Source organism: Haliotis rufescens, unplaced genomic scaffold (assembly GCF_023055435.1).
Source record: "Haliotis rufescens isolate VD_foot unplaced genomic scaffold, xgHalRufe1.0.p SCAF_1, whole genome shotgun sequence".
Lineage (NCBI taxonomy): Eukaryota > Metazoa > Mollusca > Gastropoda > Lepetellida > Haliotidae > Haliotis > Haliotis rufescens.
The window spans coordinates 67,593,826-67,621,710 of record NW_025963779.1 but is presented as its reverse complement, the minus strand read 5'-3'; the positions used below and the strand labels follow the sequence as shown (position 1 = coordinate 67,621,710).

At 40.4% G+C, this 27,885-nt stretch overlaps 1 protein-coding gene across 1 annotated transcript; it reads left to right on the top strand.

Moving 5' to 3' along the window:
• Positions 1–27,885, top strand: LOC124134099 (zinc transporter 5-like). The gene is made up of 16 exons (XM_048399944.1): positions 1–455; positions 3,352–3,474; positions 7,045–7,111; positions 8,363–8,448; positions 9,029–9,116; positions 9,954–10,044; positions 10,780–10,862; positions 11,324–11,494; positions 18,924–19,212; positions 20,653–20,858; positions 22,231–22,388; positions 22,547–22,676; positions 22,980–23,280; positions 24,557–24,783; positions 24,953–25,081; positions 26,095–27,885. The coding sequence occupies exons 1-16, from the start codon at positions 418–420 to the stop codon at positions 26,266–26,268; spliced, it is 2,361 nt and encodes a 786-aa protein (XP_048255901.1). The 5' UTR covers positions 1–417; the 3' UTR covers positions 26,269–27,885.

Here is a 27,885-nt window from a genome sequence, read left to right as displayed (position 1 = left end):
TCCTTCCGGTGGATGAAAGTGCCAGCCTGGCTACGAAGAAAGTTTTGTTTTACACGTATCGTGCGGAATTGATTTGAGCAACTTCACTCAGACCATTTTCATGGATAGATCTGAGCGCATTTATAAGGGAAAATTTCAATTGTTACCAAATTACGGAGATACGACTCCAAGCCTCAGTGCCGGCTGTTGTCCGAGTTATTGACAGAAGCATCGATGTTTTGTTCAGATTCATTTGCGAGTAGATTATCTGCTTATTTTGTACAACAAAACCCTACGCTGAAGGGAGTTTCAGGAAAGGACCTTTCAACAATGCCATTAACAAAGAAGACCTTAGATAAACTATAAAGTGGCAGTTTAAACGGTCTATCTGGATATTGAATCATTCACAGGAGTAAGCAAGCAGTCTATTTGTCAAAAATGCTGTCAGGTCGAGCTATATACAGTTCAACGTCTAGGTAAGATTACCAAAAGTGTTATTATTTATTCATTAAGGGAATGGACTAGATAACCGCATGCCTGTCATACAGTTTTATGGGCACAAATTGAACAATGCAGTTTACCGGGCGCAGCTTCTACCAACAGCTCAATTACCATGCTGTAGATACAGCTGACTCTATACTGTTGTACTGGTTCTCGCTTGAGTGCTCTTGCACCCGTCTCAGGGAGTTGACATGCCTTGGCGATCCAACACGCCTTTTTTATCCTAGGGAGCTGACTCGCCTTGGCAATCCGACAATTCTTTGCGATTTTAGGGAACTGACATGCCTTGGCAATCCAACACCCCTTTACGATCTTATGGAGCTGTCACCCTTATCCAATCAGACTCCCCTTTTCGATCTTAGGTAGCTGACATGCCTTTCCAATCCAACACCCCTTTTCGATCCTTAAGCATGTTAAGGTTAGCCTGGTTAGAGCTAGGGTTAGCCATAAATTCTTACCTTTTCATTAGTGTTTCCGATAATTCAACGAGGGTAATCCTATTAGAGTATAGTCCATTTTAACACATTTCGTCGCTTGATTGGTTACTCATTTTGATAGACAATGGCAGGCGTGGCTTCCTAAAAAAGATAAATGGAGAGGATGTGATCATGGTGATGTCAGTAGCATGCATGTGCAATTCATTATTTACTTAACTGCACATGCGTGTTAATGAGGTACAAATGACCCATTAAACGAGCACTAATTACATGTCATGGCACTCTTGATGCAGTGGTAGAGCGTCAAATAATCAATACATTCTATAGCCAAACCAGGAAGCTGGCGAAGCGCGTTTGTGCCCCCATAACCATGATAACGCTAATTAGATCTGAAAATGTGCGCCACTCCCGTTTGATGATTTACAAGTTGCACTCAGCATGCTCAGTCATTGTCACCTGACAAGATGTGGTCAACAAGGACTGTGTAAAAAATTTGTGCAGTGAAAACAGAAAACTTTTACAAGCCAAAGATGGCACCATGTCTTTTTTCTGTTTTCGATATAAGGGCTTGTACCATGTGTACAGTTATGAATATAAGTCATCATGATCATTTAGTATATATTCTAGTCTAATTTCAATCAATATCAGCTGTTGGAGATGCAAAGAAACAACATGATCAAAGTGTTTATGAAAATAAACATGATAAACTTAGCACAATGATGCATTGTCTTCATGGTTTGGAATATCACCAAAATTAGGAGATAAACACTGTGTTGTCCATGTAGAGCTAGGTGACCAGTACTCTTCTCATGATTAATTGTTCAAAATTGAATTTGGAACCAAACACAGAGCATGAGATTTTAAATTTGGAGTGGTTAAGTCTACACGTAACCTAGCTCTACATTGACACCAGTTATATATCTTCAATCTCTTCAAAATCCGATTTTTTTCTCTGATATGATAAATCTGCATGTGAAGGTATTAGGACTGCTCCAAAGAAAGGAGGTCGTGTCAGGTGAACTTTCCAACCAGCGTCAGGGCTTTTAAATTCAAACCAGCATATTTGATTTCTCTACCTTGAAACCGAACAGAAATGACTGGCTGCAAAAGTAGAAAATATAGCAGCACCATTATCATGATTATATTGTCGTCATTTTTTCATCCACTCTGTCATTTCTGAGCGCTGTGGCATCAACTTACGATGATCTACATCCCAAAACAGTACTGTCAAAGGAATATTCTCTTCTCTCTGGGTTGTTTTTGATAATTTGTACAACTTTCTGAATAATGATGGTAATAAAATGAAGCCGAACATTTTCGAAAGCTGACGGCCCAAAACCCATGCAATCTTCTCCTACTGACTTAGAGCATGTTAGAGTGGGCTGTCAAAGTTTGCTCAGGGTTCACCTGACACGACCATTTAAGTTCTATGGAGGTGCCCTCAAATTTTAACTCTTTTAATGAGATTAAATTTTCTCTATTCTATCATGACATTATCATAAAAATCCTGGAAATATTGATGATAGCCTTTGAACAAAGTATACTGTATTAATGTACTGGTACATTGATATGCTCAAACATTATTCTTCACTAGCATATATATGAGAGGCATTTGAAAGTATGCAGCACTTCAGCTTCTTAAGCAATACCTGCACAGTTTAAATCTGATTACCGGTGTGCTCAGTACGCTGTACTCTTATCTCTAGTTTCGTGATTAATCACTGTAATATTTCAGTGGGGCATGTTTATGTTTCATGGTGCAGGTTTTGAGCTGTCACAAATCATGCTTGTGTCAGCAAGTTTCATCTTGAAGTCAACATGTTGATAAGCATGATCAGCTGCGTCTTTTACCATGTGAAGCAACTATTGCTTTCACCATGTACTGGCAGGGATAGAAATTAATGAAGAAAGTCTACTAGCCGAAATAGTAATAAAATATAGTTATACCTCAAAATGTTTGAAATTCTGCGATCCCTTAACATGTTTAGGATACCTTCAACATTAACTAAACTGTTCTGGGCTAGTGCTTATTTCTGTCCCTGACCATGCTGACTGGCTTACTTATCTTGATGGGGGGCACGGGTGGCCCAGTCGTCTAAGGCGCCGCGATTCGCTGTGCAGAGTTGCGTCCCTTGGACACGCCAGAAACCTACCTATGATTGTGGGTTCGAATCCCCAATTATAAACGTCTGAGACCAGCATCTCTTCGGGCTTTCCTCCCACATTAAGCTGACACGCCTTGATATAACTGGAATAATGTTAAAAGTGGCGTTAAACCCAACTCACTCACTCTCTCACTTATCTTGATGTGTTACTTATTCCTTTGTTGAGACCAATCATATTATCTTCAGTTGACATTATGAATATGAATTGTTTTGATTTTCGACATCCTTGATGCGAGTGAATCTTGATGAGTGTCTGTTTCTGTTTGCAGCTTGACCCTGTATGTTGGCTTGTTAGCCTTTTCCAAATTCCTACGTGCAGTTGGTCTATTCCTGGCCTATGATCTGCTGAAGTTGATTCCTGTGGTACAGTTCCTCTTCATTGTGAAGGCAGGGTAAGAGCTACCATGTCTACTCCTGATAATTCCCTTTATTGGCTACTTGACCTCGAAGAACATTTGTAGTTCAATCATATCAATAAGCACAGAATGTTTATTGAGTTTATGTTTATGGGTTATTGTTCATGTTATTAGCTCAGATTACTGAACCAAACAGAATTTTACTAGACTTGCTGATGTTATTCCTATTTATTGTATACCATATTCTACATGTTCAATGTATTCTACATCATGAGCATATTCTACATTATCTATGTAATCTACATGTTCTATATCATGTGCATATTCTTCATATTTCTACATATTCTACATGTTCTACATGTTCTACATGTTCTACATGTTCTTCATATTCATCAAGTTTTACATCATGTGCATATTCTACATATTCTACATCATGTGCATATTCCACATGTCTCTACATATTCTTCATATTCTACTACTTAATTTCTACATGTTCTACATATTCTACATGTTCTACATATTCTACTACTTAATTTCTACATGTTCTACATTGTTCTATGCATCGAAGCTCATGATGTCAATCACTGGATTGTCTTGTCCAGACTCGTTTATTTACAGACTGCCAATAACAACATAACAACAAATAAACAAACAAAAAACATTGTTCTATGCAGGATATTTTTCTGTGTCTACTGCATACATAGTATATGTACATCAATCCAATTATTTTATGAATGTAAACTATTGTGATTAGCATGATTAGTGATCATGGTGATACACCAATTGATCATATTATCATATTAATACGTTTTGATAAACATATTTTAGATGACTTTGCCTATGTCAGCATGAAATCCAAATTCACTTGTTCAATTAGTAGTTGCCTCTGGGTGTTTGTCATGTTTGTAGAGAAATAGGTTTCAGTACACATGTTAGTATTTGTTCCTGTATAATTGTAACGAGACACAGAGCAACATACATTATTGGCTGATAAACCCTCTTCCTGAGGTAAGGGCATTAACTGACAACCGGTATAAAAGTCCAGTTTCCAGCCTTGCCGAACTAGGCTGGAATCCGGGCTCAATCGTAGCGCCACCAGTGGCTATTACAATCCTATTATGTCCCTTCTGTGTCCCACCTACTGACCAATCAGATTCCACCTCTCATGTCACTTGCATTTGCTTTAAACAAAATGGTGGCACCGAGTCAACATGGTCAAGACGATCTGATCAACAATCAAGATCTATATTGTAATAAAACAGGTGTAACCTCGCAAAGTGCATCTAATCACTTGAGCACCTTAATTTATAAACATGAAAAGATTTGCGAAATAGCTGTCGATGCCCAGTTGAAGGTAAAAATGCTTTGCAAAGACATGCAGTCGACCGAAATCTGCATGTTGAAATCAATGTTGTTTGCGAACCGGATGTCAAGTTCGTCACACGATTATGATTGGACTATGCATAGACTCGGTAGTCCAGCCAAAATGTAACATCGGAATACCAGCCTATTTCCGCAAGGGTGAAAACTTTTATAGTCGGTTAACGCCCTTGCCTCAGGAAGATGCTGATAAACATGTTAAACTGAAAGCACTGGTTATGAATTATGTGAAGATTGAAAACATGCAGTAAACAGAAAAAAATATATAATCTGTCTCTAAACAAAAGTATCTTTGATTTAAGCCAAAAATCATGAGGTAAATATGGTAAAGATGACATTCTTTAGTTTTTATGAACGGGTACATCAGAGTAGTAAGGTAACGCCTCCTTACTTGGACATGTGGTAATGCGTCCTGAAACAAATGTTACAACATGATAATAGGAGAACAGCAATGGGGATAAAACAATACATCAGTGCACCATGAGTTACATGTGACGATACAATACACGATACATTTATTTCTGTATCGGTACAAGACAATACAATTGCTAAAATAAATTACTTATTACTCATTTAAAGACACCCAGCATTTTTGTGAGTCAAATATTGCAAAATATGTTACAGTTATTGTTTAAAATTAACTACTAAAAATAAGCTCTACAAATGGAGCTTTTCCTTTTAAATCTACTCTGACATATTTATAGTCAAGAAAATTCAACTCGTTATGACGTAAATATGTGTATCACGATATGTGTCGTATCTTGACCTATATATCGTGATACATATAGTATAGTGACCTTGCTGCAGCGATCCACCCCCAGTCAGCAGTCTGATTGAGGCACGCCAGAAACACGATTGTGGGTTCGAATCCTGGTTCGCCCTGATTATGTTTCTAGGTTTGTCAGCACCATACCCGTGCTCGTGGGTTTCACCGACGTGGTTAACGTCTGAGACCTGCATCACTTCGGGCTTTCCTCCCACATTAAGCTGACACACCGTGATATCACTGGAATAATGTTAAAAGCGGCGTTAAACCCAACTCACTCACTCACTATTATGTCCGTTATCAAACACAAATTAAGAGGTCAGTTTTCCAACACTGAACTTTTACCATGTGATTACACTCCTTCGTTTAACAATACTGCTAGTCATGCCTTGAGCAATGCTGAGGGCAGTGGGTATAACATAGCCATACACATGATGAACACATTTGTCATCATGATTATCTGTTATAGTTTACCGGGTTAAGGTAAGGGTACATCACAGACATTATATATGTAATTTCATTAGTTCAGAAAAGAACACATGACCTTTAAAACACGATATTATCCTGAGACCCACCCTGCCATGCAGCGAACAAAAGTGGTATTACCCTGCATGATTACAATATTAAGCCAATGGACTCAAAGCAGAGAAATTATTTCAGCCAGTCAGCGAGAGCGTCTCAAAAAGCTTACTGTGAAGCAGCATGAGTTATTAAAAACTCAAATTGAAATGTTCTTTTTTATATTGTGTAATAAAACAATTATTGACCACATTTCGGGGAATATCATGTTTTATTGGCCCAAGAAACTGATATTGATCGAGGGAGCTGGCAATATTCGCTAAATATGTGGTGTGTTCATAATCATTAAATAAACATTTGTATAATGGTGATGTCACAGCATCATATTTCATCCCGAAGTTGTTGCTTCATCTTGTTGGATGATAAAAGATGGACTTAGGCCCTGGTGCAATGATAAGTTTAAAGACTAAGGTTATATCATAAGAAGCGGAGGACAAAGTCTGTGGACCGCCTCCGTGGTCTAGTGGTAGGGCGTCCGCCTGGAGAGCTGAAGGCCCGGGGTTCGATCCAAATGACGTTAAAAGAAGGTACTTGTTACCCTGTCTGGTGCTCGGTAGTAAGGGGCTAAAACAAGGACTGGTTGGCTCGGAGTCAGTATGCTGTGTCTGAGTGGGGTATATATGTTAAACTGTGGCATTGTATCTCAGTAGCACTATAAATCAGCATCAGCCCGGACTAGTACAAGCAGCCACATAAACACATGCATGCACGTCACTATACATGTATGACTTAAGTGCAATAATCTTTGATGCGACGTTAAACCCAATTTCACCTCACAACTTATGTGGATAATTCTCTGTTTGATAAAGCTGATAAAGCAACAGTGCCATCATTGTGACAGGCCCCATGTGACTGACAGTTGGTCTGCATGTTTGTTTCAGGACTGCTGTACCACTGCTGTTTCTTCAGAAGCCCTTGAGCACAGGCAGGAGACTGACAAAAAATCAGGTAAGCATGGGAACCTTTCTTCAAAGAGAAATAACAGAAAGACAAATCAAAGCAGTTATACCATGAGGCATGGGCGTCACATTCTACTTCATTTCCATGAGCTCTCATGAGGTCTGAAAGGTTAACAATGCTTTCGACTAGTTTGCATTGTTTGGATTCACAAGGCTTATCCTCCTCCTCGTTATCTTCTGAAAGTTAAAGGTGGGGTGTTTGTCCTCTTGGGGCTTGTCCTCTTGGAATGCTTGTCCTCTTGGGTGATTGTACTGTTGGGGTGCTTGTCCTCTTGGGTGCTTGTCCTCTTGGGATGCTTGTCCTCTTGGGTGATTGTACTGTTGGGGTGCTTGTCCTCTTGGAATGCTTGTCCTCTTGGGTGATTGTACTGTTGGGGTGCTTGTCCTCTTGGGTGCTTGTCATCTTGGGTGATTGTACTGTTGGGGTGCTTGTACTGTTGGGTGCTTGAGGGGCGGTCGGGTAGCCCAGTGGTTAAAGCGTTCGCTCGTCACGCCGAAGACCCGGGTTCGATTCCCGACATGGGTACAATGTGTGAAGCCCATTTCTGGTGTCCCCCGCCGTGATATTGCTGGAATATTGCTAAAAGCGGCGTAAAACCATACTCAGTCAGTACTCAGTGTTGGGTGCTTGTCCTCTTGGAATGCTTGTCCTCTTGGGTGATTGTACTCTTGGGGTGCTTGTACTCTTGGGGTGCTTGTACTGTTGGGGTGCTTATACTGTTGGGGTACTTGTCCTCTTGGGATGCTTGTCCTCTTGGGTGCTTGTCCTTTTGGTTGATTGTACTGTTGGGGTGCTTATACTGTTGGGTGCTTGTCCTTGGGATGCTTGTCCTCTTGGTTGATTGTACTGTTGGGGTGCTTATACTGTTGGGGTGTTTTGTCCTCTTGGGATGCTTGTCCTCTTGGGATGCTTGTCCTCTTGGGTGCTTGTACTGTTGGGGTGTTTTGTCCTCGTGGGTAATTGTACACTTGGGATGCTTGTCCTGTTGGGATGCTTGTCCTCTTGGGTGCTTGTACTGTTGGGGTGCTTGTCCTCTTGGGATGCTTGTCCTCTTTGGTGCTTGTACTGTTGGGGTGTTTTGTCCTCGTGGGTAATTGTACTCTTGGGATGCTTGTCCTCTTGGGTGCTTGTCCTCTTGTGTGCTTGTCCTCTTGGGTAATTGTACTCTTGGGATGCTTGTCCTCTTGGGTGATTGTACTGTTGGGGTCCTTGTACTGTAGTATTTTCTACTTGTTCCAGCTCTTCCGGATAGTGAGACATGCATTTGTTGGCAGCCTTATTGGTTTCTTGTGGATGTTTGGACTCACCTTGTGTGGTCCCCTCAGGTGAGATGATGTTCAACTGTGCTTCCATGCATTATGTTCATAGCCCACTCAGAGCTAGTAAGCTAGATTCCAGCACTGTCCGTAGTGTAGTTCGAGTACAATCTCACAAATGGTCTTCACATTTAACTCATGGTGATCAGAACACCAAACAGAAAATCCATTTTTAGTTGTAAAAATGTGCCTACTGTGTAAACCTAATTTGAAACAATATGAGATAAACAGATGATCTTATATCAAATTTCAAATTATTTTTTATAAGCATGACAAGAACCCTTTGAAATAAGAGTTTGATTAAACATGATAAAGGACTAAACTGAATAAACGGGCAACAATAAGAAGTGAGAGGACACGGGGACTCAATATTGACCCTCTGGCTGGATTGTCCCCTATCTTATAATGTATGTGGAGTGGTGGGATAGCCTGGTGGTTCAAGTGTTTGTTCATCACACTGAAGGCCTGGGTTTGATTCCCCACGTGGGAATAATATTGAGTCCCCTGTCGTGATATTCCTAGAATACTGCTAAGAGGAGCATAAAACCATACTCACTCACTCATTAAAAACTATGTATCTTTGCTTCAGAACCATTTTGTTGTTCGAGCACAGTGATGTTGTGATCATCGCGGGATTTACAGCTCTCTTCACAAACAATGGAGGAGGCCCTGCGAAGGTGATGCCAAATGTCATCAGTACCGATAGACATGGGTTACACATGTACAGTTTGACATGACGGACAGACACATGTTAACTCCATCTCGTCCACAGCTTACTTTGGACAAGTGTCTGTGTAACATAACTAGATTTTCACTTGTTCTCATTTCTTGTTACTTAATTGATGCACAACTACTAATAGTCCTATGGTACCATGGTTACACAATTAGATTATGGTAGTTTGCTTTTTTTAATGCTTCTGGCATGTATCAGGGTTCACTGGGGGAATTTTCTGACATGGCCCCTTTTTGTGAAAATTTCAAATATTCCAGAGATAATCAGATCTATATTGTAATAAAACTGGTCTTACATCGCAAGTGCATCAAATCACGTGAGCACCTTGATTAAAAACTTGAAAAGATTTGGAAAATATCTGTTGACAACGACTTGGCGGTGCACATGCTGTGCAAATCCTGCAATCGACCTAACTCTGCATGACAGTTTACGAACCGGATTTCGATTTCGGTGCGCGATTTTGATTGGACTATGCATAGACTCCATAGACCAGCCAAAATGTAACTCCATAATCCCAGCCTAGTTCAGCAAGGGTGGAAACTGGACTTTTATAGTCAGTTAACTCTCTTGCCTCGGGAAGATGCACTAATGGAAAGACAAAACTAGAAATACAGCCGACCTCTATAATTCACACTCTTGTGCAATAAAGCCTCCCACATAACTTCTTCATATCCTTGTTTATAGCGTATATGTAGACAATGCAACTGTAATTCATTTACTTATTTCTGTCATACACAAATCATATGTATAAGCTTTCAATTTTTTGTTTCTCCTGTTTCAGTCCCGCGGTGCTGTTTTCTTCTTGGTTGCCGTGGTCACACTTCTTTTGTTTGATCATGATGAGAAACTTGACATGATGTCTGAACATGATGGTAAGGTCATGGTCATAGTTAATATTTCATCCTGGAAGTATATTTTCAGTATGTTCAAGCTTTATTATCTGCTGAATCCTGCATTTCATGACTGCATTTCTATATAGCAATTGGACTGCCTCCGTGGTCTAGTAGTAAAGCGTCCGCCCAGAGAGCAGAAGGTCCAAGGTTTGATCCCCGGCCGTGTCATACAAAAAGAAGTTAAAACATAGTATTGTTGTTGCCATGTCTGGCGCTCGGCATTAAGTGTCTAAAACAAGATCTGGTCGGCTCGGATTCAGTATAATGTGTCTGAGTGGGGTGTTCATGGTAAACTGCGGCATTGTATCTCTGTTGGCTAGTACTATAAATCGGCATCAGTCCGGACTAGTACAAGCTGCTACTCACACACACATGTGCATGTATGTTGCTATATGAGTGTTCTAATCTTGGACGCCATTTCACTTCACCTCACCACCTATATAGAAATCAGTTGTATAGTGGTGCTACATGATGTTGAAATCTGTGTCTTGGTGTGTCTCACTCTGCCACCCGTCTAGACAGTGTTTTGTTTCGGACATGCTTTTTAAGCATCTATGTGATTGGTTTAAAGTATAATCATGATAATTCAGTTTCTGTCTAAATATCTACTTCACTTTGATGTTTCCTGCCACATTAATGATTAACGTTGATACAACTGAAATACTGTTTGAACACAGTGTCCACTCATTATCCCCTGAAATGTTCCTCTTGCAGCCAGCCATGATGACATCCATGGGACGTTTATTTCTCATGTGTTCTATCACGTTGTAAATCTGGTTGGATGGTCTGACCACAAAGTAAGTCTGTCTCTCTCCTGGCTTTCACATTTACGAAACTTCCACCTTACTTTATATATTTTATAATAAAGTTACTATAATCAGATGCTGTTTGTTCTTTAATTTTGGTTATATAAACATTATAACACAGTTTGTGATATTAATGCATGCTTCTTTAACAGTGGTTGATTCCAGTGCTAAATAAGAGTTAAATGTGACTCACTGACTTGGTTCACTTATTGTTCACTGACTTATTGTCCCGGGGGCGGTCGGGTAGCCTTGTGGTTAAAGCGTTAGCTCGTCACGCCGAAGACCCGGGTTCGATTCCTGACATGGGTACAATGTGTGAAGCCCATTTCTGGTGTCCCCCCGCCGTGATATTGCTGGAATATTGCTAAAATCGGCGTAAAACCATACTCACTCACTCACTCACTTTATTGTCCCAAACATATGCATCAAAGTATGACTGTGGTTTGTTACAGGGTGGTGTGGTGCTGTTGTTCATCACCTTGTGTCTTCATGTGGGCTACAATGCAGCTGCTAAAAAACTGTCAGTGGAAGTGGGCGGGGCAAAACGTCTTCATGCTCTGTCAACATTTGTATCAGCTGGTCTACTGTGGCCCTGGGCAGCCTTCATATACCTCACACGAGAGGTGGGTATCCATGTTAGAATAGATCTTGATTCTCTCCGACCTTAGAGGTGGGTATCCATGTTAGAATAGACCTTGATTGTCTCCCAGCTGAGAGGTGGGTATCCATGTTAGAATAGATCTTGATTCTCTCCCACCAGAGAGGTGGGTATCCATGTTAGAATAGATCTTGGTTCTCTCCCACCAGAGAGATGGGTATCCGTGTTAGAATAGACCTTGATTCTCTCCCACCAGAGAGGTGGGTATCCATGTTAGAATAGACCTTGATTCTCTCTCACCAGAGAGGTGGGTATCCGTGTTAGAATAGACCTTGATTCTCTCCCACCAGAGAGGTGGGTATCCATGTTAGAATAGATCTTGATTCTCTCCCACCAGAGAGATAGGTATCCTTGTCAGAATAAGTCTTTATTCTCTCCCACCAGAGAGGTGGTATCCATGTTAGAATAGATCTTGGTTCTCTCCCACCAGAGAGGTGGTATCCATGTTAGAATAGATCTTGATTCTCTCCCACCAGAGAGGTGGTATTCATGTTAGAATAGACCTTGATTTTCTCCCACCAGAGAGGTGGTATCCATGTTAGAATAGATCTTGATTGTCTCCAAACAGAGAGTTGGGCATCCATGTTAGAATAGATCTTGATTCTTTCCAAACAGAGAGATAGGTATCCTTGTCAGAATAGATCTTGATTCTCTCCCGCCAGAGAGGTGGGTATCCATGTTAGAATAGACCTTGATTCTCTCCCACAAGAGAGATAGGTATCCTTGTCAGAATAGATCTTGGTTCTCTCCCACCAGAGAGGTGGTATCCATGTTAGAATAGATCTTGATTGTCTCCAAACAGAGAGTTGGGCATCCATGTTAGAATAGATCTTGATTCTTTCCGAACAGAGAGGTTGGTATCCGTGTTAGAATAGATCTTGATTCTCTCCCACCAGAGAGGTGGTATTCATGTTAGAATAGACCTTGATTTTCTCCCACCAGAGAGGTGGTATCCATGTTAGAATCGATCTTGATTGTCTCCAAACAGAGAGTTGGGCATCCATGTTAGAATAGATCTTGATTCTTTCCGAACAGAGAGGTTGGTATCCGTGTTAGAATAGATCTTGATTCTCTCCCACCAGAGAGGTGGTATTCATGTTAGAATAGACCTTGATTTTCTCCCACCAGAGAGGTGGTATCCATGTTAGAATAGATCTTGATTGTCTCCAAACAGAGAGTTGGGTATCCATGTTAGAATAGATCTTGGTTGTCTCCCACCAGAGAGGTGGGTATCCATGTTAGAATAGACCTTGATTCTCTCCCACCAGAGAGGTGGGTATCCATGTTAGAATAGATCTTGGTTCTCTCCCACCAGAGAGGTGGGTATCCATGTTAGAATAGACCTTGGTTCTCTCCCACCAGAGAGGTGGGTATCCATGTTAGAATAGATCTTGGTTCTCTTCCACCAGAGAGGTGGGCATCCATGTTAGAATAGACCTTGATTGTCTCCAAACAGAGAGGTGGGTATCCATGTTAGAATAGATCTTGGTTCTCTCCCACCAGAGAGGTGGGTATCCATGTTAGAATAGATCTTGGTTCTCTCCCACCAGAAAGGTGGTATCCGTGTTAGAATAGACCTTGATTGTCTCTGAACAGAGAGGTTGGTATCCATGTTAGAATAGACCTTGATTGTCTCCAAACAGAGAAGTAGGCATCCATGTTAGAATATATCTTGATGGTCACCAACCTGAGAAGTGGGCATCTATGTTAGAACATGTAGAATAGATCTTGATTCTCTCCCACCAGAGAGATAGGTATCCATGTTAGAATAGACCTTGATTGTCTCCAAACAGAGAGGTGGGCATCGATGTTAGAATAGATCTTGGTTCTCTCCCACCAGAGAGGTGGTATCCATGTAAGAATAGATCTTGATTCTCTCAGAACAGAGAGGTGGTATCCATGTTAGAATAGATCTTGATTTTCTCCCACCAGAGAGGTGGGCATCCATGTTAGAATAGATCTTGGTTCTCTCCCACCAGAGAGGTGGTATCCATGTTAGAATAGACCTTGATTCTCTCCCACCAGAGAGGTGGTATCCATGTTAGAATAGATCTTGATTCTCTCAGAACAGAGAGGTGGTATCCATGTTAGAATAAATCTTGATTTTCTCCCACCAGAGAGGTGGGCATCCATGTTAGAATAGATCTTGGTTCTCTCCCACCAGAAAGGTGGTATCCGTGTTAGAATAGACCTTGATTGTCTCCCACCAGAGAAGTAGGCATCCATGTTAGAATATATCTTGATGGTCACCAACCTGAGAAGTGGGCATCTATGTTAGAACATGTAGAATAGATCTTGATTCTCTCCCACCAGAGAGATAGGTATCCATGTTAGAATAGACCTTGATTGTCTCCAAACAGAGAGGTGGGCATCGATGTTAGAATAGATCTTGGTTCTCTCCCACCAGAGAGGTGGTATCCATGTTAGAATAGACCTTGATTGTCTCTGAACAGAGAAGTAGGCATCCATGTTAGAATATATCTTGATGGTCACCAACCTGAGAAGTGGGCATCTATGTTAGAACATGTAGAATAGATCTTGATTCTCTCCCACCAGAGAGGTGGTATCCATGTTAGAATAGACCTTGATTGTCTCCCACCAGAGAGGTGGTATCCATGTTAGAATAGATCTTGATTCTCTCAGAACAGAGAGGTGGTATCCATGTTAGAATAGATCTTGATTCTCTCAGAACAGAGAGGTTGGTATCCATGTTAGAATAGATCTTGATGGTCACCAACCTGAGATGTGGGCATCTATGTTAGAACATGTAGAATAGACCTTGATTCTCTCCCACCAGAGAGGTGGTATCCATGTTGGAATAGACCTTGATTCTCTCCTCCCAGAGAGATGGGTATCCGTGTTAGAATAGACCTTGATTCTCTCCCACCAGAGAGGTGGTATCCATGTTGGAATAGACCTTGATTCTCTCCCTCCAGAGAGATGGGTATCCGTGTTAGAATAGACCTTGATTGTCTCCCACCAGAGAGGTGGTATCCATGTTAGAATAGACCTTATTTCCCTTACACATTACAGGTTAGTAGGCGTCACTTGGGTGACATACAGTCATGGCTCTACTGTTGTATATCAGTGTTTGTATGCTACTTCCAGAGTGACATACAGTCATGGCTCTACTGTTGTATATCAGTGTTTGTATGCTCCTTCCAGAATGACATACAGTCATGGCTCTACTGTTGTATGTCAGTGTTTGTATGCTCCTCCCAGAATGACAAACAGTCATGGCTCTACTGTTGTATATCAGTGTTAGTATGCTCCTTCCATAGTGACATACAGTCATTGCTCTACCGTTGTATATAAGTGTTTGTATGCTCCTTCCAGAGTGACATACAGTCATGGCTCTACTGTTGTATATCAGTGTTTATATGCTACTTCCATAGTGACATACAGTCATGGCTCTACTGTTGTATATCAGTGTAAGTATGCTCTACCAGAGTGACATACAGTCATGGCTCTACTGTTGTATATCAGTGTTAGTATGCTCCTTCCAGAGTGACATACAGTCATGGTTCTACTGTTGTATATCAGTGTTTGAATGCTCCTTCCAGAGTGACATACAGTCATGGCTCTACTGTTGTATATCAGTGTTTGTATGCTACTTCCAGAGTGACATACAGTCATGGCTCTACTGTTGTATATCAGTGTGTGTGTATGCTCCTTCCAGAATGACAAACAGTCATAGCTCTACTGTTGTATATCAGTGTTAGTATGCTCCTTCCAGAGTGACATACAGTCATGGCTCTACTGTTGTATATCAGTGTTTATATGCTACTTACATAGTGACATACAGTCATTGCGCTAATGTTGTATATCAGTGTTTGTACTCTCCTTCTAGAGTGACATACAGTCATGGCTCTACTGTTGTATATCAGTGTTTATATGCTACTTCCATAGTGACATACAGTCATTGCGCTAATGTTGTATATCAGTGTTTGTACTCTCCTTCCAGAGTGACATACAGTCATGGCTCTACTGTTGTATATCAGTGTTTGTATGCTACTTCCAGAGTGACATACAGTCATGGCTCTACTGTGGTATATCAGTGTTTGTATGCTCCTTCCAGAATGACATACAGTCATGGCTCTACTGTTGTATATCAGTGTTAGTATGCTCCTTCCAGAGTGACATACAGTCATGGCTCTACTGTTGTATATCAGTGTTAGTATGCTACTTCCAGAGTGACATACAGTCATGGCTCTACTGTTGTATATCAGTGTTTGTATGCTCCTTCCAGAGTGACATACAGTCATGGCTCTACTGTTGTATATTAGTGTTTGTATGCTACTTCCAGAGTGACATACAGTCATGGCTCTACTGTTGTATATCAGTGTTTGTATGCTCCTTCCAGAATGACATACAGTCATGGCTCTACTGTTGTATGTCAGTTTTTGTATGCTCCTCCAAGAATGACAAACAGTCATGGCTCTACTGTTGTCTATCAGTGTTAGTATGCTCCTTCCAGAATGACATACAGTCATTGCTCTACCGTTGTATATAAGTGTTTGTATGCTCCTTCCAGAGTGACATACAGTCATGGCTCTACTGTTGTATGTCAGTGTTTATATGCTACTTCGATAGTGACATACAGTCATTGCTCTACCGTTGTATATAAGTGTTTGTATGCTCCTTCCAGAGTGACATACAGTCATTGCTCTACTGTTGTATATCAGTGTTTGTATGCTACTTCCAGAGTGACATACAGTCATGGCTCTACTGTGGTATATCAGTGTTTGTATGCTCCTTCCAGAATGACATACAGTCATGGCTCAACTGTTGTATATCAGTGTTAGTATGCTCCTTCCAGAGTGACATACAGTCATGGCTCTACTGTTGTATATCAGTGTTAGTATGCTACTTCCAGAGTGACATACAGTCATGGCTCTACTGTTGTATATCAGTGTTTGTATGCTCCTTCCAGAGTGACATACAGTCATGGCTCTACTGTTGTATATCAGTGTTTGTATGCTACTTCCAGAGTGACATACAGTCATGGCTCTACTGTTGTATATCAGTGTTTGTATGCTCCTTCCAGAATGACATACAGTCATGGCTCTACTGTTGTATGTCAGTTTTTGTATGCTCCTCCAAGAATGACAAACAGTCATGGCTCTACTGTTGTCTATCAGTGTTAGTATGCTCCTTCCATAGTGACATACAGTCATTGCTCTACCGTTGTATATAAGTGTTTGTATGCTCCTTCCAGAGTGACATACAGTCATGGCTCTACTGTTGTATATCAGTGTTTATATGCTACTTCCATAGTGACATACAGTCATTGCTCTACCGTTGTATATAAGTGTTTGTATGCTCCTTCCAGAGTGACATACAGTCATTGCTCTACTGTTGTATATCAGTGTTTGTATGCTACTTCCAGAGTGACATACAGTCATGGCTCTACTGTGGTATATCAGTGTTTGTATGCTCCTTCCAGAATGACAAACAGTCATGGCTCTACTGTTGTATATCAGTGTTAGTATGCTCCTTCCAGAGTGACATACAGTCATGGCTCTACGGTTGTATATCAGTGTTTATATGCTACTTCCATAGTGACATACAGTCATCATGGCTCTACTGTTGTATATCAGTGTTTGTATGCTACTTCCATAGTGACATACACATGATACAGTCATGGCTCTACTGTTGTATATCAGTGTTTGTATGCTACTTCCAGAGTGACATGCAGTCATGGCTCTACTGTTGTATATCAGTGTTTGTATGCTACTTCCAGAGTGACATACAGTCATGGCTCTACTGTTGTATATCAGTGTTTGTATGCTCCTTCCAGAATGACATACAGTCATGGCTCTATTGTTGTATATCAGTGTTTGTATGCTACTTCCAGAGTGACATACAGTCATGGCTCTACTGTTGTATATCAGTGTGTGTATGCTCCTTCCAGAATGACAAACAGTCATGGCTCTACCGTTGTATATAAGTGTTTGTATGCTCCTTCCAGAGTGACATACGGTCATGGCTCTACTGTTGTATATCAGTGTTTGTATGCTACTTCCAGAGTGACATACAGTCATGGCTCTACTGCTGTATATCAGAGTTTATATGCTTCTTCCAGAGTGACATACAGTCATGGCTCTACTGTTGTATATTAGTGTTTGTATGCTCCTCCCAGAGTGACATGCAGTCATGGCTCTACCGTTGTATATCAGTGTTTGTATGCTACGTCCAGAGTGACATACAGTCATGGCTCTACTGTTGTATATCAGTGTTTGTATGCTCCTTCCAGAGTGACATACAGTCATGGCTCTATTGTTGTATATCAGTGTTTGTATGCTACTTCCAGAGTGATATACAGTCATGGCTCTACTGTGGTAGATCAGTGTTTGTATGCTCCTTCCAGAATGACATACAGTCATGGCTCTATTGTTGTATATCAGTGTTTGTATGCTACTTCCAGAGTGACAAACAGTCATGGCTCTATTGTTGTATATTAGTGTTTTTATGCTTTTTCCAGAATGGCATACAGTCATGGCTCTACTGTGGTATATCACTGTTTGTATGCTTCTTCCAGAGTGACACAATCGTGGCTGTACCTGTGGTATATCAGTGTTTGTATGCTCCTTCCAGAGTGACATACAGTCATGACTCTACTGTTGAATATCAGTGTTTGTATGCTACTTCCAGAGTGACATACAGTCATGGCCCTACATTGGTAGATCAGTGTTTGTATGCTACTTCCAGAGTGACATACAGTCATGGCTCTACTGTTGCATATCAGTGTTTGTATGCTCCTTCCCGAGTGACATACAGTCATGGCTCTACTGTTGTATTCCAGTGTTTGTATGCTCCTTCCAGAATGACATACAGTCATGGCTCTACTGTTGTATGTAAGTGTTTGTATGCTCCTTCCAGAGTGACATACAGTCATGGCTCTACTGTGGTATATCAGTGTTTGTATGCTACTTCCAGAGTGACATACAGTCATGGCTCTTTTGTTGTATATCAGTGTTTTTATGCTACTTCCAGAGTGATATACAGTCATGGCTCTATTGTTGTATATCAGTGTTTTTATGCTTTTTCCAGAATGGCATACAGTCATGGCTCTACTGTGGTATATCACTGTTTGTATGCTTCTTCCAGAGTGACACAATCGTGGCTGTACCTGTGGTATATCAGTGTTTGTATGCTCCTTCCAGAGTGACATACAGTCATGACTCTACTGTTGTATATCAGTGTTTGTATGCTACTTCCAGAGTGACATACAGTCATGGCTCTACTGTTGTATATCAGTGTTTATATGCTCCTTCCAGAGTGACATACAGTCATGGCTCTACTGTTGTATATCAGTGTTTGTATGCTACTTCCAGAGTGACATACAGTCATGGCTCTACTGTTGTATATCAGTGTTTGTATGCTACTTCCAGAGTGACATACAGTCATGGCTCTACCTGTTGTTTCCTCTTCTGCTGGTCATCATGTTCGTCTTCCTGATTGACTTCTACATCGAGGCAGTGTCCATAAACCATCTACAGCCACAGAAGACGGCTCTATACGGCGTGGCTGCCATCTCCCTGGGGGCGCTGTTCCTCAGCTCCACCTGGAATCACCCCTACATGGCCCAGATCACCACCATGCACAAGCTGAGGGAAGTCATCACGGAGGACCATGTCCTCTCGGGGGGAGTTGTCTTCAGCCTCATGGCTCTCATCCTGGGTGAGTTAAGGAGCAGGGTTATATATGATAATCACTAGATAACTGAATGTTATGCAAGCTGCCTCCCAGCATGTGACAACTTTGTTACATATTCACCAGCAATAGAAACTTACAGTTTTAGTCCACTAGTCCTTATAATGATAACATCTTGCAAAACCCTTAAAAATGGCAAATTTCTACTAGTCCTTGTGATACCTTAACTATTGGGCAGTTTGGCAAGGACTACAGGACTAGTGCCAATTTCTAACGCTGATTCACCCTCCCAGTATCATCACTGCCACCAGTGTGCAAGCGGTCATTACAAGAATCTTGAACTTTTTCCCCACAAATCCAAATATGTTGTGACATTTTTTCTGTGTGTCTTTTTGAAGGTCATTCTTGTGAATTAGTAAGAGATTCATGACAGACTTACTATTGACCAGATGATGTTTAATCAGATGGTTTGAGATTGCAGGCAAATGCAAAAGTACCCATAAACTAATGAATCCATTCCCAAGGACTGTTATATGCGGGTCTGAACTTTTGTGTATTATCATCTAATCTCATTAAAATCAGATCTTAGTGCACATCACTGCTACTCAAAGATCTGAGGACATCCCATTACAGGTCAAGTCAGAACAACCTTTAATCAGACCAATAAGAACGTTGCTTACAAAATCACGAAGGTTTGAATGTGTTTTCTAATCATGTAACCATGGAAAGGTTAACACATGGTATTCTGAATGAAAGCTCAGGTTGTATGACTCATGCCATATGTTCAACGTCATCTGTCGCTTGCTTCTGTGGGATGAACATTTGAAGCAGAAGAGATTTTTTCACAGCCTGTGGGAAGTACATACAATCTTCCAGACATCTATTAGACATTCCAGAATATTCTTTTGTTCAGTTTTCAAATTTTGAATTGAGAACTTTGTCAAAGTATTGTTCAAAGCGTAATCTAGTATGGAGGTCGACATTTTGATACTAGTGCCGTGAAGTTGGAGAAAGCTGCTTTCCCATTGGCTATTGTTGACTTCCTGTTAGTCATTGCATTGCTTGGTCAAAGTTCGCAAAGATCATTTTGACGTAACCTGCAATGGGCATGATGGGATGTCCTCAGATCTTTAGCATGTTTAGTGTAGCGGTTCAAACACTGAAATCTGGTTTGAATGAGATTGGTCATCATCGGTCCTTGGTATTTCCCCCACAATCCAGACTTGTTAACTGTCAACCTTAGACTTGTTGTATTAACATGATGAAGAATCCCACACTGATATTTTCAGAGGGCATATGTGTTTTCTTTTATTGTGCACTGGAACAGAAAATGACAAGATATCTTGGTTTCTTTCATCACCCATATGCAACATTTCACCACTCTTAAAGTTTAAGAAAAGAGATGTCCTTCATAAGTACAAATATTTTGAAAATTAGGATATTTATGACTCTACCTTGCTCCACCAGGTACATGGTTGCTGGTGTCCCCAAGCCGCAGTGCCAAGGGCAGCTTCATTGGCTACTCTCCATCCGGACTTCCATTGTACAGTTTTGCAGGGGAGGCTTTCCATCGCACATCACAGTCAGCTTTCATAATTCTCAAAAACGGCCTTCGACAGATTCTGGAGGAATCAAACTCCCGCAAGATCTTCTACTTCTTGTGTATTAACCTGGTGGGTTGCACTCAAGAAATGACAACCTCTTGTAATTGGTTGGTTCGTTGTTAACACTGCACTCCGCAATATTCCAGCTATATGACGGTCGTCTGTAAATAATCAAGTCTGGATCAGACAATCCAGTGATTAATATCATGAGCATCGATCCACACAATTTGGATCGATGACATGTATCAACCAAGTCAGCGAGCCTCAACCTCAACGTTGTGTATTTAAGAAATAAGCAATGAGTGGTAGTTGTGCATCATGCATTAAAACAGGCGCAGCAACCTAAAATACTTTTGGTATTTCCTGGATATTCTCACAATTTTCACATCTGCTCCTTTTCTCCCAAAAGATATTGCCATATCTCACCAACTTTTGAATGCGATCATTCTGCAATTGTATAAACATCCCTCTCATTAGTAACATGACCCATGAAGATCCGGGGTAGAATAGGTCTTCAGCAACCTGTTCTTCCCATAAAAGGTGACTATGCTTGTCGTTAGAGGCGACTAACGGGATCGGGTGGCCAGGCTCGCTGACTTGGTTGATGCATGTTATCGATCCCAATTATGTGGATCGATGCTAATGATGTCAATCACTAGATTGTCTAGTCCAGACTTGATTATTTACAGACCATACCAGTCATATACCTGGAATATTGCTGAGTGCGGCGTTAAACAAAAAAAAAAAAAGACAACATTGTTCTTTAAGATTCATTGCATAGATATCTTATATTTTTTAATATTATATAACTAGCACTTTTCTCTTCTAAGTAACCACTGCAATAACTTGTTATGAAATCACTTTGCAAATGTATTTTGCTTTTAATACATTTATTATTAATCCATATGTTAACATGGTTAAAGTATAAGAGTTAAAATAACTGTAGCTATAATATGCTTTGCCTAAGGGGCCGAGGTCATGAGTAAAGTTTAAATGTTGTGTGAATAGATGGTAGCGGTTCAGAATGTGGTGATGTCTTACATCTGATGTTGGTTATTTGTGCTCCTTTGGAGCTCAGCTAGGTCCCCAGCCCTGCTTGATTGAGACAAAACTGTTTAATATGATTACATTTTCTGTCAGTTTTATTCAGTTCCAATTTGTAGCACAAGTGAAACATTTAAAGGTTCAGAATAATAGCCATTATTGGATTTTTACTTGTCCTCAGCCCAATTTAGTAGTCTCAGGCTAGCAGACTAGCGTGCATTTCAAAGGATGTCATTGTGACCTGATAGCAGTCATGCTATCAACCACTGGTTTGTCTTGCCCTGACAGGCACACCTAGCATATTGTTGACTGTGGAGTTGAACATCCATAGTTGCTGTTGTTGTACTTGTGATGGCTTGGTATTTGCTGGTGCTGTATGTAGCTTACTGTGTTGCAGATGTTCACGTTTGTAGAGCTGTTGTACGGCGTGTGGACCAACAGTCTCGGTCTAATATCTGATGGGTTCCATATGCTGTTTGATTGCTCGGCCCTCGTCATGGGCTTGTATGCCTCCATCATGACCAGATGGAAAGCAACAAGAATATTCTCATACGGGTGAGATTTTCAATTACTAAATAAATAATTAAATTATCATTAAAATTTGTTTGTGAATATTGTGTAGATGATACACTGAATCAGGACTATAAGTTTGTTTTATTTTACTTTGTTGTGAAATTGCACTGTTTTATTGTTTATGGTTTTATTCTTTTCAGGTATGATCGGGTTGAAGTGCTGTCTGGTTTTATTAATGGCCTCTTCCTTGTCATCATTTCTATATTTGTATTTGCTGAAGCCGTCACGCGACTTTTTGAGCCACCGGAGATCAAAACAGCAAAACTGCTGGTAAGACTTTGGGCAGTGGAGAAGTCTAGTTGTTAAAGCAAAATTTTGTAAAAGAATTTTAGTAACCGTGGTAGACTAAACGGAATATACAGGCAACAAAAAGAGGCGAGAGAACACTGGGACTCAAAGTAGACCATCTGACTATATTGTCCCCTATCTTGTGTAGAGTTCTATTTCCATGAAGCATTCTTCTTCTTTCTTCTTGTTGTTGGGGAAGAGGTTGTTTCATATTTTCGCCTAAATTTAACAGTATTTGATGTTTGAAAAACTTTTCTTGTAAAATGGCTTTCCTTTGTTTTTCAGACTGTCTCCGTTCTTGGTTTAGCAGTAAATCTTATTGGTATATTCGCCTTCAGTAGTTCACATGGACACGGCCATGGAGGTCATGGCCACTCTCACGGGGGAGGTCACGCACATGGGGGAGGTCATGGTCATTCTCATGGAGGTCAAGGTCACAATCATGGAAGTCATGGCCATTCACATGGAAGTTCAAGTCCATGTGAACAAAGCCATTCTTTGTGGGGGGATCATGGACACAGCCATGGAAGTCCGTCGCATGCTTCCCATGGTCACTCCCACTTTGGGAGTAATACGAACATGCAGGGTAAGTGACATTATGACTTGAGCTGCACACATTTTACTATTAGCCAGTGGCTGTGTGATAGCTGTCACAAAACGGCTGAAATACTGCCGACATGACTGTAAATTTTGACTCACTCACTATCTCACTGTGTTTTCACCGAGGACCTGGTTTTAATTTGGAACATAGGTACGTTGTGTGTAGCCTGTTATTGGTATCCCTTTTGCTGGAATACAACTTATTATTATTAAATTATTATTAAACATATTTCATTGTCCAAAAAGACAAAGGGATTGGGCACAAGTGCAGCACTTATTACCGCCTTCTCCCTTAATGCAGTGTTAAATTCTATTTTTTCCAATTTCCAGATTTCAATGATTAACTGGCCTCTCTTGACATAACCTTGCCTCATTCGTTTAGTCATAACATGTTTGCCATGTTTGATAATGTTTTGCATACACATGATGACACCATGTTAAAATGATTTCATAAGAATGACATGCATGTTACCCGATTCTATTTTCCTCCTTGATGACTGACTTTCATCACTTGTTAATCTAATTGTCCCAGTGGGTTTGTTTCACTGAAGCTCCTGAAAACTGGGTATGTTATATGTTGTTCACAGAAGAAGATTTGATCATTCAGACAAAAGGATTATGATCAGGAAAATAATATGAAAGTAGCTTATTTGACACAGTAATGACCTATGCAAGTCCTTAAGTTTGTCTTCTATAGCAATTGTACATGTGTTTCATGATTATTACTCCCTAAACATTCTCAATCACTGCCACATCACAGCAAACATTTTTAGTCCACTAGTCCTTATAATGATAATATATAGCAAAACCCTTAAAAATGACAAGTTTCTACAAGACCTCGTGATAACTAAACTATTGGGCAGTTTCACAAGGACTATAGGACTAGTGTCAATTTCTAATGCTTAACAAGGAAGGAAGGACACACTATAGTGCTGGTTGACGTCCTTTTGTCACTGTGTTCATGCTGGGGCGGTTGGGTAGCCTAGTGGTTAAAGCGTTAGCTCGTCATGCCGAAGACCTGGGTTCGATTCCCGACATGGGTACAATGTGTGAAGCCCATATCTGGTGACCCCGCCGTGATATTGCTGGAATATTGCTAAAAGCAGCGTTAAACCATACTCACTCACTCACTCACTCACTCACTCACTGTGTTCATGCTTGTTAAACTTGTGGAAGGTGGTCTTCAAGAATGAAAACATTGTTAATTGTACCTGGTCATGTGCAATGTAATCATAATGCTGACAGAATTTGTTGTTTTTCAGGGGTGTTTCTACATGTGCTAGCAGACACCATGGGCAGTGTTGGCGTCATTATATCAACGCTGATTATAGAGAACTTTGGCTGGAACGTGGCTGACCCTATATGTTCATTATTCATTGCGACGCTCATATTGTTGAGTGTGTTGCCTTTACTGAAAGATACAACAACAGTTTTACTTCTAAGAACTCCGACAGAAATGGAAAAAGATCTAACACATATTTTACAAAAGGTAAGATCATTGTACATAGTGAGACTGTTATAACAACTGAATATTTGATTACATTGTTAGCTGCAAATTGTGTAGTGGTCGAAATGAGCAATGAACATAATTCATGAAAATATCAATGTGTCTGTATGAAATAACTAATGTTAGTTGGTTGCTGTGTTTGGTGTTGCAGGTTTTGACGATAGATGGTGTAATATCATACCGACGCCCTTACTTCTGGTGGCATACGTCATCAAAGGTCATCGGTATGCTGCATGTTCAAGTGGCGCCCGACAAAAGTGAACAGAAAATCATTACCCAGGTAAGTAATGTGTGGAGCCTTAATACTGATTTGATCAGTAGTCTAACCATACCACTGATTGTTCATTGGTTTGTTGTTTAAGGCCACACTCAGCAATATTCCAGCTATATGACGGCGGTCTGTAAATGACCGAGTCTGAACCTGACAATCAAGTGATTGACATCATGAGCTTCGATTCACGCAAATGGGATACGATGACATGCATCAACCAAGTCAGCGAGTCTGACCACCCGATCCCTCTTACGACAAGCATAGTCACTTTTTACGGCAAGGGTGGGCTACTGATGACCTATTCTACCATGGATCTTGATAGGTCCATATCACTGAAGGGGACAAAAGATTGGCTTCACCCTCTGTATGCATGGTGGGAACTGAATCAGGATCTTTCCAGACTACTCGGCTACTGCAGCATCACTGTAAACATGGATTTGTTGGGATAAGCCAGGAAATGGAGCTGATAAAACAAGACAACATAACTTTATGCTGAATTGGTGTTACATGTATTTGAAAAGGATTATCTGATAAGCCTTAAGCTATATTGTTTTGGAAAGGAAAACATTTTAGTAAAACGTCTTGGCTCTTGCTAGATATGTAAGACAGAGTGCTAAACTTCAGTTTGAGTGAGTGAGTATAGTTTTACGTCACTTTTAGTATTATTCCTGCAATATCATTGGTGGGGTGTTCACAAGGAATTGGCTTCGCACATTGTTGGCATATTGAGCCCAATTTGAAGTGATGAGAAGTGATTTTACTCCATTACCAGGTTCAGGTTGAGTTAAATACTTATTTCAAATGTCCCATTGCTTGTCCAAATAATGGTCTGGATTGCCAATATGTGTCAAATAACCACCTAGGCTTAATAGACTATAATGTTGACCTTAATCACTGAGACTGTTCAGTGACTTTGCTTTTATTTAGTCATGTGTATTTATATTGACCTGACACTGACACATAGAATACTCTGAACTCTCATTGATATAATAGACTAAGTGTCCAAGTTATCTTCTTTGCAGGTGACATCACTTTTCCGAGAATTTGGAATTACCAATCTGACAGTGCAGGTAGAGAAGGAATCGTTCTTCCTTCACCTGTCTGGGCTGGGGGCGTCGCTGGACAATGTGGCCGCTGCCACCCATGACATGCAGATCCTCACCTTTGAAGAACCATTCACAGTGAAATCTATATGAGAACAGCATAGTGTGATATACAATGATATATGTGTATATATCTTCCTAACAAATAGAGATGTATGTCATATAGGTTGTGTGCAATTTATTATCAAATTTGAAAAGTAAGTATGAATAGAATAATGATTGAAATATATTTTGAAATATATTATGATATATAAATGTTAAAAGTAGGATGTATTTTCAATTTTTGGAAAATAGTGATCTAGTCCTTGTTTCTTGCAGTCTTAAATACATTAACATGATCAACATTGAAGGACAGAATCCATAAACTCGTGATTGAAAATGAATGTTCGATAAGAACAGTGATGTTGAATCAGCTCAGCAGAGTGAATACTCAGGTGTGATGAACTCTATCCAGTTGTACAAATTGTGAGTAGTCCCGTGTCAGTATGGTTTTTAGAACTAGCAACTTATTAAAGACAATGTCAGCATTAAATTTCTATACATTTGATTTTTGATTTTGAGGCAGATCCAGGATTTAAGAAAGACTAAGTGTGGGTTGGGATGGGTGAAAGAGTGTGGTACACACTGTCCAAGTCACAGAGTTTAAAAAACAACACGTGATAGAGGGATAGACGAAGAAGGTTGAAAACAAAGGTTTCTGAAAATGGGTGCACTGGCATCACCCCCACACCCTAACCCTCAGTAATGTGACAGGAACCCCTTGGCTGAGGGTCCTGTTGGGGGGTCACAAGCAGACAGTTTAATTGACAGCCTTTAGTCAGTAGTCATTATCTTTTGGTCTTTGTCAGTAAAAAAACATGTGAATAGCGGACAAGCTGTCAAAATGTGAAATTGTATTTATGTGCATGCAGATCATCAGTCTGGGAAACATGGTGACAGCTGTTTCTTCTCTCGTTTCATTACTGCAGTTCATGTTTTGCAAATACGAAACACTGAGTTATGTAGATGTACATATACGACTTTTATGAGATTTTAGCATGGTTATGCTAACAGTTAAGTTATAATTTACGCTTTTCAGTTTCTTATGCACATTCTACGTTAATCTTTTACGATAAAGATTACATTTACATTTCTTGTTTTATGCTAAACAGTATACCCCATAAGGACCCTCTTGACTTCCATCCTTCATTCTGAGCACTGTTGTCTGAACTAATGGAGGAGTTGTAATGTAGGGTCATTGTACGTTTCATGGGATCAAAACTAAAGTTTGGAGGGTCGATGGAGTTTGTTGTATCTGTATTTTGTGTCAAACTTATTGGTTAGTATAGCACTGTTAGTCTCCTAGCAATAACCTTCACTGAATTGATTGTAAATTGCCCACAGCCTCAGTTGACAAGGTGCTATATGAACATGTGTGTCTGTGTAATGATGTATTGACCACAACAGGGGGTAGTCAATATTCTCGCAATGATCAGCTGTTGTGTGTGTGCGTGTGAAGCCAACTGAATGTATGGCTGTGTGACAGGGTGTCTGATTTGTTTATAGATGGAATGTTGTGTTAAAATATGTTTGAAGGCCACTATTAGCAATATTTGTGGGTGGATGTCTGCTGGTTCCCTTTTGTTTCTGCTGGACAACTCCGTCATTTTTTTACGTGCTCAAGCAGCATGGGCAGTCTGAGGTCTATTGTTGCCTTTTATTTTTTATTTT

Bases quoted from the DNA above. Each gene is read 5' to 3' on its own strand.
- LOC124134099 (XM_048399944.1), top strand. From the start codon at position 418: ATGCTGTCAGGTCGAGCTATATACAGTTCAACGTCTAG. The intron at 3,475-7,044 runs GTAAGAGCTACC...TGTTTGTTTCAG, and splicing joins CTCTTCATTGTGAAGGCAGG to GACTGCTGTACCACTGCTGT. The intron at 25,082-26,094 runs GTAAGTAATGTG...TCTTCTTTGCAG, and splicing joins AACAGAAAATCATTACCCAG to GTGACATCACTTTTCCGAGA.